Consider the following 14,018-nt stretch of genomic DNA (forward strand, 5'->3'; position numbering starts at 1 on the left):
AAGAGAACCACCATCCACCTGGAAAACTGGGAGTCCTCCTAGTCTTCCCTCTTCCTAACCCTTTATCTAATGAGTCATTAAATAAATCCTATTTGACCTCTTAAGGACCTATGGATCCCGATCATTGTTCTCTATTCCCACAACCGCTGCTCTAACCAGGACCGGCTACATCATTTGTGGGGCCCAGTGCAAAATGAAAAAGCAAAGTGTTCAAAAAGGATCTCAAGGCTGACTGCAGAGCATTAAATCAAGCACTGGACCCTTCTCAGCACAAGGCCCTGTGCGATTACACGCGCAGGTGGCATGCCCACCAAACCAGCCCTGGCCCTAACTCAGGCCCTGCCCCCCCCTTGTCTGAACTGGTGCCTCTTTACTGGTCTCTCTCCCTCTGGCCTGCAGGCTTTCACTCCTTACTCACAGCTCTCCAAGTGTCAATCTCCTCCAGGATATAACCCCAACTCCTCAGCATGGCACACAAGGCCTTCCTTGATTCTGACCCCACTCACCTCTCCAGGATCGTCCCTCTTGCCCCCTCCTTCACATGCTTTGTTCGCCTCTACCTAAACCTCTGTGACTCTCTGCATCCTGTTCCCTTTATCTAGAATGTCCTTCTACTTATCCGCCCAAAAAACTCCTGTTCATCACTCACAATCCAGTTCAGGTGTCTCTCTGTGAACCCTTTCCTGATCCCCTCCTTGGCAGTTCGCTCCTTTTCTCTAAGTCTCTGATGTACTTCACAGAAGGGTTGGCAAACTTTTTCTTAAAGGGCCAGATAGCAAATATTTCAGGTTGTATTGGCCAAGAGGTAAAATTGAGGGTATTATGTAGGTACCTACATAGGTAACCATTTTAAAATGAAAGAAAACATTCTTGGCCCATGACCCATATGAAAATACATAGTGGGCCAGATTTGGCCCAAAGGCCAAACTTTGCTGACCCCTGCTTCAGAGGACCAATTAGGCATTTATATATTTACATATCTGTCTCCTCCCCTAGACTACTCACAAGGCCATGCAGCATCCCCAGGGTCTAGCTCAGAGTCCAATGCATAGTAGACACTCAGTACGTTTTTGGTGAGTGAATGGATGAATGAACCAATGATTGGGAGCCTGAGCCCCTGTGAGGCGGGAAGCCAGAATCCTAGATGCTTCATTTCCCACCTTTCTTCGTTTGAATCCTTTTTCAGATGTGAACCATCTCCAAGTTCTGGAGAGAGGGAAGGCAGTGTTCTCCCAAAACAAACCCAAGGCTTCTGGGGTGCCTAGAGTTGCTCCTAGAACTTGGTCTTGTCCTTTGGCCCCTTGAGAAGTGGCCCAGATACTCTGATGCTCTGCCTCCCTGTCCCAACAATTCTCGGCAATGATCTTATAGGTGTCCTGCCATGCAAAGAGAGGGAGGAAACAGAGCTTGGGTTTCAGGAAGGAGAACTGAAGGAGTGATAAGACTTTGGAGTAAGTAGCAGGGAAATTTCAACAGAGAAGCCCAGATTTCACTAGCTAAAGCAAAGTGAGTAGGACCAGAGGCAAGGGAGGAAGCAAGGGAGGAAGTGGCTGAGGTTGTATAACTGGGGACCTTCTTGTTGTTCCAGTCTAGTATAATAGGAGACAGGAGAGCAGAGCACCTCCTGTCTGAAGCCTGACTGCCCACCAGAAAGGACTGCTCTTTGAGTGAGCTGGACGTCTTCCACCAGAGAGAGATTTGAAGGCTGGGAGACTCAGGTGAGTACTTTGGTGGTGGGAGTACTTTTATATTCTCTGTCTCCTCATCTCCCAGGTGGTAAAAACAGAAAAAACTGAGGCCTGGGACTACAGACAGAGGGGACTATTCTCCTGAATACAGAGGAGAGGGGACTCCTGGGTGGTCTTAAGGGACAGGGAAAGAGTTAGAAAGGTCGGAGGGTGCTGGGGTTACTGAGAGTATCTGGATGGATATTGAAAAGGCTGGGAGTTTGGAGTGGACAGAAATTAAAGTTAGATAAAAATTTGGGAAAATCTTTGAAGATGGGAAAGGAAGGGGTTGGGGATCTTGGGATGAAGAGGCCTGGGAATGGCTCAGGGGGCTGGTGAGATCCTGGAGTGGTTCAGGTGTCCAGGAGCCCAGAGTTATCCAAGAGATCTAGGGACTTCCCTGGTGGTCCAGTGGCTAAGACTCCATGCTCCCAATGCAGCGGGCCCAGGTTCAATCCCTGGTCAGGGAACTAGCTCCCACATGCTGCGAGTAAAATTTTGCATACCGCAACTAAAGATCCCGCACGCCACAACAAAGTTTCCTGCGTGCCTCAACTAAGACCCAGAGCAGCCAAATAAATAAATAAATAAAATTTTTTTTTTTAAAGAAAAGAGAAAGATCTAAGTTCAAGGTCAGGTTCTAACTCCCTCTTCCTCTTCCCCCCACCCCACCCCTTTCAGCCTCCATCATGTGGAACACCTCTGATGCCAATTTCTCCTGCTACCATGAGTCTGTACTGGGCTATCGTTACGTGGCAGTTAGCTGGGGCGTGGTGGTGACCGTGACAGGCACTGTGGGCAACGTGCTGACCCTGCTGGCCTTGGCCATCCAGCCCAAGCTCCGTACCCGCTTCAACCTGCTCATCGCCAACCTCACAGTGGCCGATCTGCTCTACTGCACCCTTCTCCAGCCCTTCTCTGTGGACACCTACCTCCACCTGCACTGGCGCACTGGTGCCATCTTCTGCAGGGTCTTTGGGCTCCTCCTTTTTGCGTCCAACTCTGTCTCCATCCTCACCCTCTGCCTCATCGCCCTGGGACGCTACCTCCTCATTGCCCACCCAAAGCTCTTTCCCCATATTTTCAGTGCCAAGGGCATCGTGCTTGCACTGGTGAGCACCTGGGCGGTGGGTGTGGCCAGCTTTGCTCCCCTCTGGCCAATCTATGTCTTGGTGCCCGTAGTCTGCACCTGCAGCTTTGATCGCATTCGAGGCCGGCCCCATACCACCATCCTCATGGGCATCTACTTTGTGGTTGGGCTCAGCAGTGTCGGCGTTTTCTATTACCTCATCCACCGCCAGGTGAAGCGAGCAGCACAGGCGCTGGATCAGTACAAGCTGCGCCAGGCGAGCATCCACTCCAACCACGTGGCTGGGACAGATGAGGCCATGCCGAGTCGTTTCCAGGAGCTGGACAGTGGGCTGGCATCAGGAGGGCACAGCGAGGGGATTTCATCTGAGCCAGTCAGTGCCGCCACCACCCAGACCCTGGAAGGGGACTCATCAGCAGTGGGGGACCAGAGCAACAGCAAGGCAGCTAAGCAAATGGCAGAGAAAAGCCCTCCAGGAGAGCCTGCCAAAGCCAGGACAACTAAAAGAAAGCAGGGAGCTCAGGGCTCTCCGTCAGAGTTTGGGAAGGTGACTCGGATGTGTTTTGCTGTGTTCCTCTGCTTCTCCCTGAGCTACATCCCTTTCCTGCTGCTCAACATCCTGGACGCCAAGGTCCGGGCTCCCCGGGTTGTCCACATGCTTGCTGCCAACCTCACCTGGCTCAATGGTTGCATCAACCCTGTGCTCTATGCAGCCATGAACCGCCAATTCCGCCAAGCCTATGGCGCCCTCCTAAAACGAGGGCCCCAGAGTTTTTGTAGGTTCCATTAGAACTATGTCCCCAGTCACCAGAATCTGGAAATGTCTCCTCCAGAACTAAGGTGGCCAGCTGGTATGAGAGTAGATGAAAGACCTTTGGGAATTTCCACAGACAACCTCTCCCCAACCCCCAAACCAGGCCTCTCCATCCCTCGCTCAACATTTCAGCCCTAGGCTGCTCAAGGTGCATTATTAATTATTAATAAACAAAATCCATCCTTTTCACATTCAGGTGTGATCTTTGGGGAAGAAGGAAATAGGCCAGGGTTGGTTTGCAGCTGGAACTTAATAGTTGAGGGTTTGGGGGGACCTAGATCAGAGCAGGGAGGGGCAGGAAGCAGAAGGCCTGGGACACAGCCTTCAGCTGAGGGGTTTCCAGGTATAAAACATGTGAGTTGGTTTAAGAGGATTAGCCTGCCTTTTGTTTAACTTCCCAGAAACGGCCCCCACCTGCTGCCAGGATCCCCCATCACTGCAAACAGGTTTTTTCAGCTCAAAAAAGTTTTGAAATCCAGCTTTGATAGCCCCTCCAGTGAGTCCAGCCTCCTGGCCCTTGCCCTATCCAAAGAGAATGGTCACAGGGAAGAACTCGCTCTGTGGAAATGGAGCTGAGCTTAGCTGAGGCAATGGCAGAAGGGTGTTCTAGCTGCCCTAGCGAGGTCATGCTTGTTGGAGCTAATTCACCTGGGTCCTGGCCCCTCCCTTCCCCCAGACTTGCTCTTGTCGTCCTGGATTACGAAAGCTGAACAGAGACTCTAGTTAAGAAGGTTCAGGGGGCTTCCGTGGTGGTGCAGTGGTTTAGAATCCACCTTCCAGTGCAGGGGACGCGGGTTCAAGCCCTGGTCCGGGAAGATCCCACATGCTGCGGAGCAACTAAGCCTGTGCGCCACAACTACTGAGCCTGCGCTCTAGAGCCCGCGAGCCACAACTACTGAGCCCGTGTGCCACAACTACTGAAGCTCGCGCGCCTAGAGCCTGTGCTCCACAACAAGAGAAGCCACCACGATAAGAAGCCCGTGCACCGCAACGAAGAGTAGCCCTCGCTCACCGCAACTAGAGAAAGCTGTGCGCAGCAACAAAGACCCAATGCAGCCAAAAATAAATAATAAATAAATTAAAAAAAAAAAAAAAGAAGGCTCAGGAGCCAAGCTGAGGGGAGAGCATATCATTCCCTTCCTCCAGTGTAACTGACATCCTGTCACCCATGTGCTTGCGAATGCACATGCACGAATTTAAAGCACCTGTGGCCACCAGGTGACGCTGGTTCTCTGTGTTTCCTTTCTGGCTTCCCTGTTGAGGACAGAAGGTGTCAGCAAGACTGGGGGTCCAGAGATATCACCACCCTCCTGGCCAGCAGGGGTGGAGACCCAGGAATCTGCACCCCTCCCTTTTCCCCAAAGCTTAGGAAGAAAAGTGAAGAATTAGACACTTATTTTTCATGAGATATTTATTGTCTACCTGGTTGGACTGGGGGGAGCAGGGTGGGCACTGCAGATAGAATGTGAGACTCACGCTGATGGTGACACTGCTCTGGCTGGTTGCCATCCCTTCCCTGCCCCCAAGTCCATGGTTTGAGAGAACAAAGTCCAGAGAGATTAAGACAAGGGCAGAAAGAACCATAGTCAGGGTGGACAGATTGATACCCTCACATTCAACACACTTCCAGGGCCCAGGAATCCTGCCTCCTAATGAGGAACATGTGCTTCGGAGTGTCCTCCTCCCGCAAAAATCACAGCAGCCTATACTGAGTCAAATTCAGGTGACTAAGGCAGGGGTCCAGACAGGTGCGGTGAACGGCAGAACCAATAAAGAACATCAGCCTGGGAGTGTAGGCACCAGGGCTCCAATCAAGGCTCTCTGATAATTAGTTCAGTGAACTGGAGGAGGACCCTGGATCATTCTGGACCTCAGGTTTTATCATCTGTACGAAGATGGGGGTGGGGTGCACTCTTATCATGTGCTTTGTGCTGTCCTAAATCCTGTAAATATATATATTTTAAAATTAATTAATTAATTTATTTATTTATTTTTGGCTGTGTTGGGTCTTCGCTTCTGTGCGAGGGCTTTCTCCAGCTGTGGCAAGCGGGGGCCACTCTTCATCGCGGTGCACGGGCCTCTCACCATCGTGGCCTCTCTTGTTGCGGAGCACAGGCTCCAGTCGCGCAGGCTCAGTAGTTGTGGCTCACGGGTCTAGTTGCTCCGCGGCATGTGGGATCCTCCCAGACCAGGGCTCAAACCCATGTCCCCTGCATTGGCAGGCAGATTCCCAACCACTGCGCCACCAGGGAAGCCCCTGTAAATATATTATTTTGTGTAATCCTTACAAAATTTACCAAAAGGTATCTATTATAATCTCTTGCTTACAAATGAAAAAAATGAAGCACAAATAGGGTAAGCAATTTGTCTTAAGTCCAAGGTCTAGTAAGTGATATGATCATGATTTGAGGGCCGAAAGTCTGACTTTAGTACCAGCCCACATGTCTAACCACTATAGGACAGCAGCCTTTTTTAATAACTAGAATCGAGTGACCAGATGATCCCTAAAAAGCCTTCCTGCTCAGACGTTCTAAGATTCTGAAAGTTGAGAGTTCTCTGAAGGGTTGTAAAAGGCTTCAATTTTCATATTCCTTGAAGACGATTCAAAAGCTTTGGCAAGTAGAAAGGAACAGCAATAGGGATTGAGGTTAGACCTCAGGAGGGACTTCCCAATCATCAGTCGCTGGGAAAAAATGACTCGGGGAACACGGAAGGAAACCCTGGAGTCTGAAACCAGAGAGGACAGATCATAGCGAGAAAGAAACGCCCTCCTCTCTCACCCTCCACAGCCCACACACCCATACCCCACCCCTAATCTCGATAGGCGCTGAGTGAGGGAAAAGAGGAAGATTATCTCTCAGGCTTTTTCTCTCTTGCGGGTGTGCACGGCGCGCGTGTCCCTCGTGGTGCGGAGCTCACGCGTGTCTCGGGGAAGTGTATGCATTTGTCTTGGGGAAGTGGGTCACGGGGGCCCTCCTGAGGGTGTCAGTGTCTGTCTCTCTTTTCTCTTTATCTCTGTCAGTCTCGGGCTCTATCGCGGACTTTCTGACGCTATCTCTCAAGGCTTCTCTTTGTCTCTCTCCATCTGTCCGTCTCTCCTGTAGGCTGTCTTCATCGTTTGTACCTCCGTTATCGCCTTTTTTCTCCCGAGCTTGTTCTCTCCCTCCTGCCCCCCGCCAGCTCTCCCCGCGCCCCCTCCCCAGTCCCCCACCCCGGCGACTGTCGCTCGTCCGCACACTCTCTCTCTTTCGCTGTCTCTTACAGGCAGATTTATGGTCAGCCCAGGGCCTTTCATTGGCCAAGCGCTGACAGGACTTGATTTAACGCCGCCTCTCATTGGCTGAGCTTGACAGGCCGATTTACGAGTCACTCTGCCATTGGCCAAAATGCCTTGGCCCTGATTTATGGCTCGGTGGCGGAGGAGGGGGGCGCAGCTGGGGAATGAGGTTGCCCCTCCCCTCTGCACCGCTTCCGTCTTCCTATCCCCTGCTTTTTCTCCCCTTGCTCTCCCTCCCCTCAAGGAACCGCACTCCCTCTACCTGTTCCTCAAGCCCTCTCCTCCTCTTTCATACATTGGAAGGGGAAAATGGGGCGTGGTGGTGGTAGGAACTGAAGCAGACGAGGAGGTCTGAAGGGGTAAACAGGAGCTGAGGAATCTGAGGGGTAGGATGGGGTAGAGTAGGGAGAGAAGAGATTGGAGAGGGAGAGAGAGTCCTGAGCTGAAGAGCGAAGGGGAAACTGAGGGTGCGAAGGGGGTGACCGAGGAATAGGAAGGCTGAGGAGAAAAGGAAGACTGAGGGAGAGAAGGTGGGGGGGCGCTCTGAGGAGAAGACGGGAGAGACTGAAAAGAAAGGGCGTGTATGAGGGGGGCAAATGGGCAGAAGCGGGGAGCTCCGGGCACGGAGAGAGACTTTTCTTTTCAAACCTCACTATCCAGACCGAATAAGAGACGGAAATTTCCTCTTCAGACAACGGTTCTGAAAAGGGGGAGACTTGGAGGAGCAAACACGTAGAGAAAAGCGCCGCAGAGAGGGGAGAGGGGCGCAGGAAAGAACTAGAAGGTAATAGCAAGAAAAGAGAGAAGGAGAAGGATGGGAAACTAATGGAGAAGACAGAACTAAGTTTGGTTTTTATTTGGGGGCGTGAGAAAAGGCTAATCCCTAGAGGAACGATGGAGAGCCACAACTCCGCCTCCTCCTCCTCTCAGTGAAGACCCATAGGCGTCTGCCCGGGGGCAAGTCAGACACCGCCCCCAGGAGATGTCCTACTTCCTCAAGGGTTCAGTAGGCTCCCCTTCCCTACACCTCACTCCTCCCGCTTGCCCACCTCCCCCGTTAAATTTATGAGTTCAGGGCTGGCCTTCAGGAATTAGGAATATTTATGCTTCTTTGAGAGTGAGGTTTGGAAGGTGATATAAATAAGGGGTCATGGAGGGGCTGCAGCGCTGGGCTCCTATTTTTAGCACGGATGCTTTCCCAAGGCCCCCACCCACCAGTTCCCTCTCATCCTGAGCCAGAGAAAGGAGCACTGAGTGAGGTGGGGAATGGCTTTCAGATACCAGAAAGGGCCTTTGACTATCCTGGAGAGCCCCTCAGAGGACTGCAGAGCTTTGCAGCAGGAAGGATTGAAGGCAGATGGGGGAGGAACTTTCCAATCATCCTGGCATTCTTATCACCCCTCCTCGAGTGCAGTTACAGCATTTCTGCAGAAGACGGAGAGAAATGGGGAGAAGCCAGTTTCCCCTCTGCCCCCCTAAACTCAGTTGCTGGGGAATAAGGGAGAGGAGCCAGGAAATTCAGAGGCAGGTTTCTCTGGCTTGTCCCGTCGCTCACTGGGAGAGGAAGATGTGGAATCCTCCACCGCCCCACAGACCACAGCCTGGGTCCCTGGGAAAGGAGGCTGGGAATGTGGGGCTCAGGGCATCTCCTAGGAGTCTAAGCCCCCAACCTGTCCACCCCCACTGCTGGCTGGGAATTAAAAACAGCCAGTAGTAGTTCACGATACCCCTGGGCCTCCAGGAAATGAGGGAGGGAGAGAGGATCTGTCCTGTGGATCCACATGACTTCTCCAGCCCTCAGCTCCAGGAGCTGTGTCTGTGACTCCCAGCCCAACCAGAGGGCTTGCTCTGGCTTGGGGAGGTAGTGAACAAAGAGGGGGTCCATGATATAGGGGGACCTAAAGAGAACAAAGAGAGGTGGGGAAGAGCTGCCGCCTCCATCCACACGCACACTGTGCCTCCCATCCACTGTGGCCTTAGCAAGGACGGCCACAGCGCACACGCCGGACTGTGCTGCCTGGAGTGGGAGAAGGGAGGGAGAGAAAGGTCTAGACTGGCCCTTTAAGAGCCACTTAGGGTCAGAGAGCCTGGGCTACAGAGAGGGGAAGGAGCTGATGTCAGAAGACGGATGGGCAGCAAGATGGGGATTGATGCTAATGGGGGAGTTAAAGCTAAGTACCCAGACACGCAGAGGGCAGAACTGCAGATCTGTCTTCCTCACGCTCACCCCCCTCCCCAAACCAGGGCTGTAAATCTGCCTTCTCAATTGGGGGAAGAGGGAGTGAGGAAAAACGAGATGCTCACTTCTCCCTTTTCCTGTTTTTTTCCTTACCCTGTGCAAATCCCCACCCCACCCCCCAGTTCTTTTGTCCTCTCCCAGTCTCTCCTCCCAACCCATGAACGCTTCCCACTGAAATTTCCAATTTTTGGCTTTCCATCAAGAATTGAGGGAATGGTTTCAGCTTGCAGAAGAGTTTAAAAAGAAACCACGAGAAGGTCTCCCTCATCAGCCCCTGGGTGGGAATGGGTTGGTGGGATTGTGGTGAGAGGCTGATAGACGGGAAGCTCCCAGTTGCCTCGGTTTCTCTTCCCTCCATCCTCTTTTCACTTGGAGGTAACTTGAGCAGCCTTCTCCTGGGACAGTAGGGTGAAGGCGGCAAGCGGGATGTTGGGTGCCAGGAGCTGGAAGGGGTGCAGCTTCAGAGTTGGGTTTGCGGAGGCCCCTGACACACTGAGATTCTGGAGGGGCTAGTGGGCCTCCAGGGGTGGCTCGGGAAGCTGCAGGAGCTGTCCACTGAAAGATATATGGTCTGGTTTCTCGGAAACTCCTGGATCATACCGTTCCCTCTCCTTGAGCACACACCCTGCCTGCTGAGTGGAGACAATTTCGGGCCAATAATCTATTTACTGTAAAGGCAGGGTCCAGCTGCTCCTCATCTTCTCAGGAGGCAGTTGGAGGTCTCAGGGAGGAAGACCTACTTTTTTTTTTTAATCCAATCTGAAGTGTTTTTTTTTTTTAATAAATAAATAAATGTATTTATTTATTTATGGCTCTGTTAGGTCTTCGTTGCTGTGCGCAGGCTTTCTCTAGTTGTGATGAGCGGGGGCTACTTTTCGTCGCTGTGCGCAGGCTTCTCATTGTCGTGGCTTCTCTTGTTGTGGAGCACGGGCTATAGGCGCACAGGCTTCAGTATTTGTGGCACTTGGGCTCCGTAGTTGTGGCTCGTGGGCTATAGGAGCGCAGGCTCAGTAGTTGTGGCGCACAGGCTTAGTTGCTCCACGGCATGTGGGATCTTCCCGGACCAGGGCTCGAACCCGGGTCTCCTGCGTTGGCAGGCGGATTCTTAACCACTGCGCCACCAGGGAAGCCCGAGGAAGGCCTTCTCACAGTGGCTGGAGCTAATAACCCTTGGGGAATTCCATTTCTTTCTCTGCTTCCAGGTGAGACGGTATCTTCAATCTTTCAGGACCCATAATCACCTTTATCTCCCTCTTTATTGGCAATCAGGGCCTGTTCTGGAGAAGTCCTTCTAGATTAGGGGAAGTTCATCTCGTTTCGCCTGTTGCAGGGCTAAACCTGAACTCCTTTCTAGTCCTGGAAATAACTGATTCTACCTGGTTTCCAAATCCTCCCCTGTATCCATAAGAGAACGACCCTAAGACACCAATCTCATCTCTTCCCTCCGCCCAGGTTTTCCTTCAGAGGCCTAAAGCCACCTCGAGGCCATCGTCTCTGTTTCCTCAGTCTTCAGGGACAAAGGAGAGAGCAAGGTTATAGTGGGAAGGGGTGGGGGGTGAGGGTTGTGAGCAGGAGCCATTGGAACCCAGGCTTCCTGCCTCCCAGCATCTGGCCAAGCACTCCCTCCCATCCAGGGAGGTCAGCCATTGCCCTCAGCCCTGGTCTTGGGGATGCTTCTCTATCCCGGTGATAAATCCTGTCTTTGTCTTCCCTCCAACCCAGGCCCCAGGCGGCTGGGGGTCAGAGGCTGGGGGAGGGGTCAGTGTGGAGGAGAGAGAGATACAAGGAGAGTGGGAGGAGAAGACGGACAGGAGCAGCTGGTGAGCAGGCATGGGGGTGGGCAGTGAGGGGATGGGGCCTCTAGATGCTGCAGATCCTGACTGCACATTCCAGCAGGCCTGCATTCCAAGTGAAAAAGCCAGGATTCCTTGGAATCCTGGAAATACCTTGGGGATGGCCCCTGGAGCATCAGGAATACTGGGGGTGGGGGGGTTGGTATGGGGTGCCTCAAGGAAGGAGGCTGCTGAAAGAAACGGGAGAATGAGAATATTGTGGGGATCATCTCTATCCCCACCAGACACCCCTCCACGCCTGTACCCTGCATGCACGTGCATAGATGGACCGACGGACACACACACACACACACACACACACACACACATGCGCGTACACGAAAGATTTCTGGCCCAGCAGTGTGAGGGGGCCCAGGAGGGCCAGCCTGCCCCTTGCCTGGCCCCTCTCCAACTGCCTTCTCTTGCTTTGACTTTCCTGTCTCCACCTCTCCATTCTTTCTCTCTGCTCCCAGCCTTGCTCTCTTTGTGTGGGTTTCTCTCACTCTTCCAGTTTGCTATGCTGGCTTTCTGCTAACCCTCAGCCGCTGCCCTCCTTGTCTCTCAGTCACTTTTTCTCTTTCCATCTTCCTGTCCCACTCCTCCCACCTTTCCTACTTCCTTGGACTCTCCATCGGCCTGTCCGGCCTCTGCTGCTCTTCAGCCCAGCCATCCTCTAGCCCACTGCCACCCCAGAGCCCTCTGTCTGGCCCGGGGGGACATTCAGATTGCAAAGAGGGATGGCAAGGAGAAATGAGTGACTCTGAATGAGTCTCTGCTTTGATGGGAGGTCTGGGATCATACTGTGTTATTACATGGGATGGATGGAGATGGGGGAGGCCAGGTGACTGCGAGACAAGTTCGACAAATTGAGGAGGGTGAAATGGGAGGGAAGAGAGATTGATAGAGAGAAGACACAGAAGGGCAAACACTAAAGAGAGACGGGTAAGGACTAAGGGTTCCCTTTAAGTGTGTGTTTTGGGTCAGTCTGAAGGTGAGGAGCTGAGGGGCATCTACTGAGTCGTACTGAGACACAGATCCAGAGACAAGATCTGGAGACCCAGCCAGAGAAACACAGATGCGACGTCCACCAGGCAGCCAAACAATTCGAGCTCTCTCGCCTACCTGGGAAGGTCTCACAGACCTCTTTCTCCTCTGCAGATAGTCCTGGAGAGCCAGTTCCCTCTCCACTCACCTCCTCCTCCCCTACCCACTCCTGCCCCACCAGTGAGAATGACATCAGCTCTGGCTGCCACTGTCCTCAGCCCTGCTGATGTACTCTCCCATGGGTGAAACAGAGGCCAATCACCTCTGCTCCACCCATTCATTCTCCAGTCCAGGAGCTGGGGCTTACACAAGCCAGCACCCCGGGGTGGGAGTGGGAGGAGGCTGTACCAGGAAAAAAGGGGGGGCATGGGCACCAGGGGGAGGGAGAGGAACTGGAGAGGGGTACTGAGGAAGAGGGGCTGCAGCACTAAATCACTCTGTTGAGGGGGCTCCCTCTGCTCAGTGGGGTGGGGAGAGGATAGACATTTGGGGAGGAGGGAGAGAAGAATGGGAAATCGCCACATCTGGCAGGCAGGTGTCTGGCACTATTCAGGCTGTAGTCACTTTCCCAGCCAAAGGGGAGGAAGGGGCATGGGGGAGGAGGGGTTCCCAGGATCCCCTGGGGAAGAGGGAAAGGCTCACAAACAGAGACAGAGGCCCAGAATCAGACAGAAAGAGACCAAGGGAGGGAGACAGTCAGACCCTACTCCCCAGTCTCTGCTTCAGTCCGGGCTGGGAATGGGTTTGCTCAGAGTCCTGAAAGGAAATTGTTGGCCAGAGGGCTGGGTAGGCCGGGGAACTAGAGTTCCATTCCTAGTGGGAAACAGAGAAGGCAGGAAAAGTTCAAACCAGGCCAGGCTGGGGAAACAAGCTCAGAGAATTCCAAGTCTGAGAACTGGATAGAACACCATTCTCCACACCCGTCACTGATCTGCAGCCCTCACCTCTCAGACTGACACGGCCCAGCCCCCAGCAGGGTCAATGCTGACTGATGAGTAGGAAGCTTAGGGCAGCGATCTTAATTACTGAACACTGCTTTTCCCCCACCTCAGGGGGGCAAAGACAAAAATCCCTAGCCCTCATCCAGCCCCCTGTACCCTAACTCTCAATGCAGGACTGCAGGGTGCTGTACCCAAGCATTTTTCTTTTTCTATCTGCTGAGGGTGACCCTGGGCCCAGTTGCCCCACAGTTGCTGAACTGAATTGCTAGGTTCTCAAAGAGCAGGCAAGACTGGACAACTATAGGTTTCATGCCTTGGTGCTGGAGAGGCTTCCCCCTCTGGTTGCCTTTCTTCCCTCATCCTTTCCTATCCAAGGTCCCAATGCAGTCTCTCTTGCCTAACCCCAGAATTACAGGCCTATCTCACGAGCAGTAGAGGTGACAGAGACCCTTCAGATTGCAGTGCAGACAAGGGCTCCCCACACTCCCCCTCTCCTTCAAATCCTGCAGGGGAAGGGGTAAAGAAAACCAAAGCATTCTCCTGTCGCCGCGGCAACCATAAAACCCCCAGCTAAATCCATCTTGTGAGCTCACCGCCCCATTAAGATGCAGGGCCAGGCTCTGCGCCAGCCCAGCCACATTCATTTGTGCGAAGAAAGGTGGAGGAGGGGGAGGGGAGCAGGCTCTGGAGGGACGGGGAAATGGCGAGGAGAGGTTATTTACACCACTGTCCTGACCTTCTGGAGCAGCACTGGCTCCGATAAATAACCCGCTCAGCGCCATTTCGGAGCGGGAGAGGGAGGTGCAGGGAGGGAGCCGGGGCTGCAGGCGGCCCCCACGCAGGTGCGCGTCTCCAGGTTACTAATGGCTGAGGCGGGAGCAGGCAGCTGGCTTCGGGGGTGGTGGGGTAGCACTCAGTTCCCTGGGACTCCCACTGAGAAAATACCATCCCTACCCCACCCCTGGCGCCAATTTCCAGGCGAGTGGCCGGGGAGATGCCAAGGAGGCAAAGAGCCCCGTAAATTAGGGATGGGGGGTGGGGGGCAGAATGCTGG

General features: G+C 53.2%; 1 protein-coding gene across 1 annotated transcript; it reads left to right on the forward strand.

Annotated features, from left to right (window-relative positions):
- The first annotated feature begins 2,416 nt into the window (after positions 1-2,416).
- GPR84 (G protein-coupled receptor 84) lies at positions 2,417-3,607 on the forward strand. Its single transcript, XM_007179516.2, has one exon. It carries the CDS (start codon positions 2,417-2,419, stop codon positions 3,605-3,607), a length of 1,191 nt encoding a protein of 396 aa, XP_007179578.2.
- Positions 3,608-14,018: the final 10,411 nt, after the last annotated feature.

The sequence above is a fragment of the Balaenoptera acutorostrata genome, chromosome 11 (assembly GCF_949987535.1).
Source record: "Balaenoptera acutorostrata chromosome 11, mBalAcu1.1, whole genome shotgun sequence".
Taxonomy (NCBI): Eukaryota; Metazoa; Chordata; class Mammalia; order Artiodactyla; family Balaenopteridae; genus Balaenoptera; species Balaenoptera acutorostrata.

Coding starts and splice junctions, on each gene's coding strand:
- GPR84 (XM_007179516.2), top strand. CDS start 2,417: ATGTGGAACACCTCTGATGCCAATTTCTCCTGCTACCATGAGTCTGTA.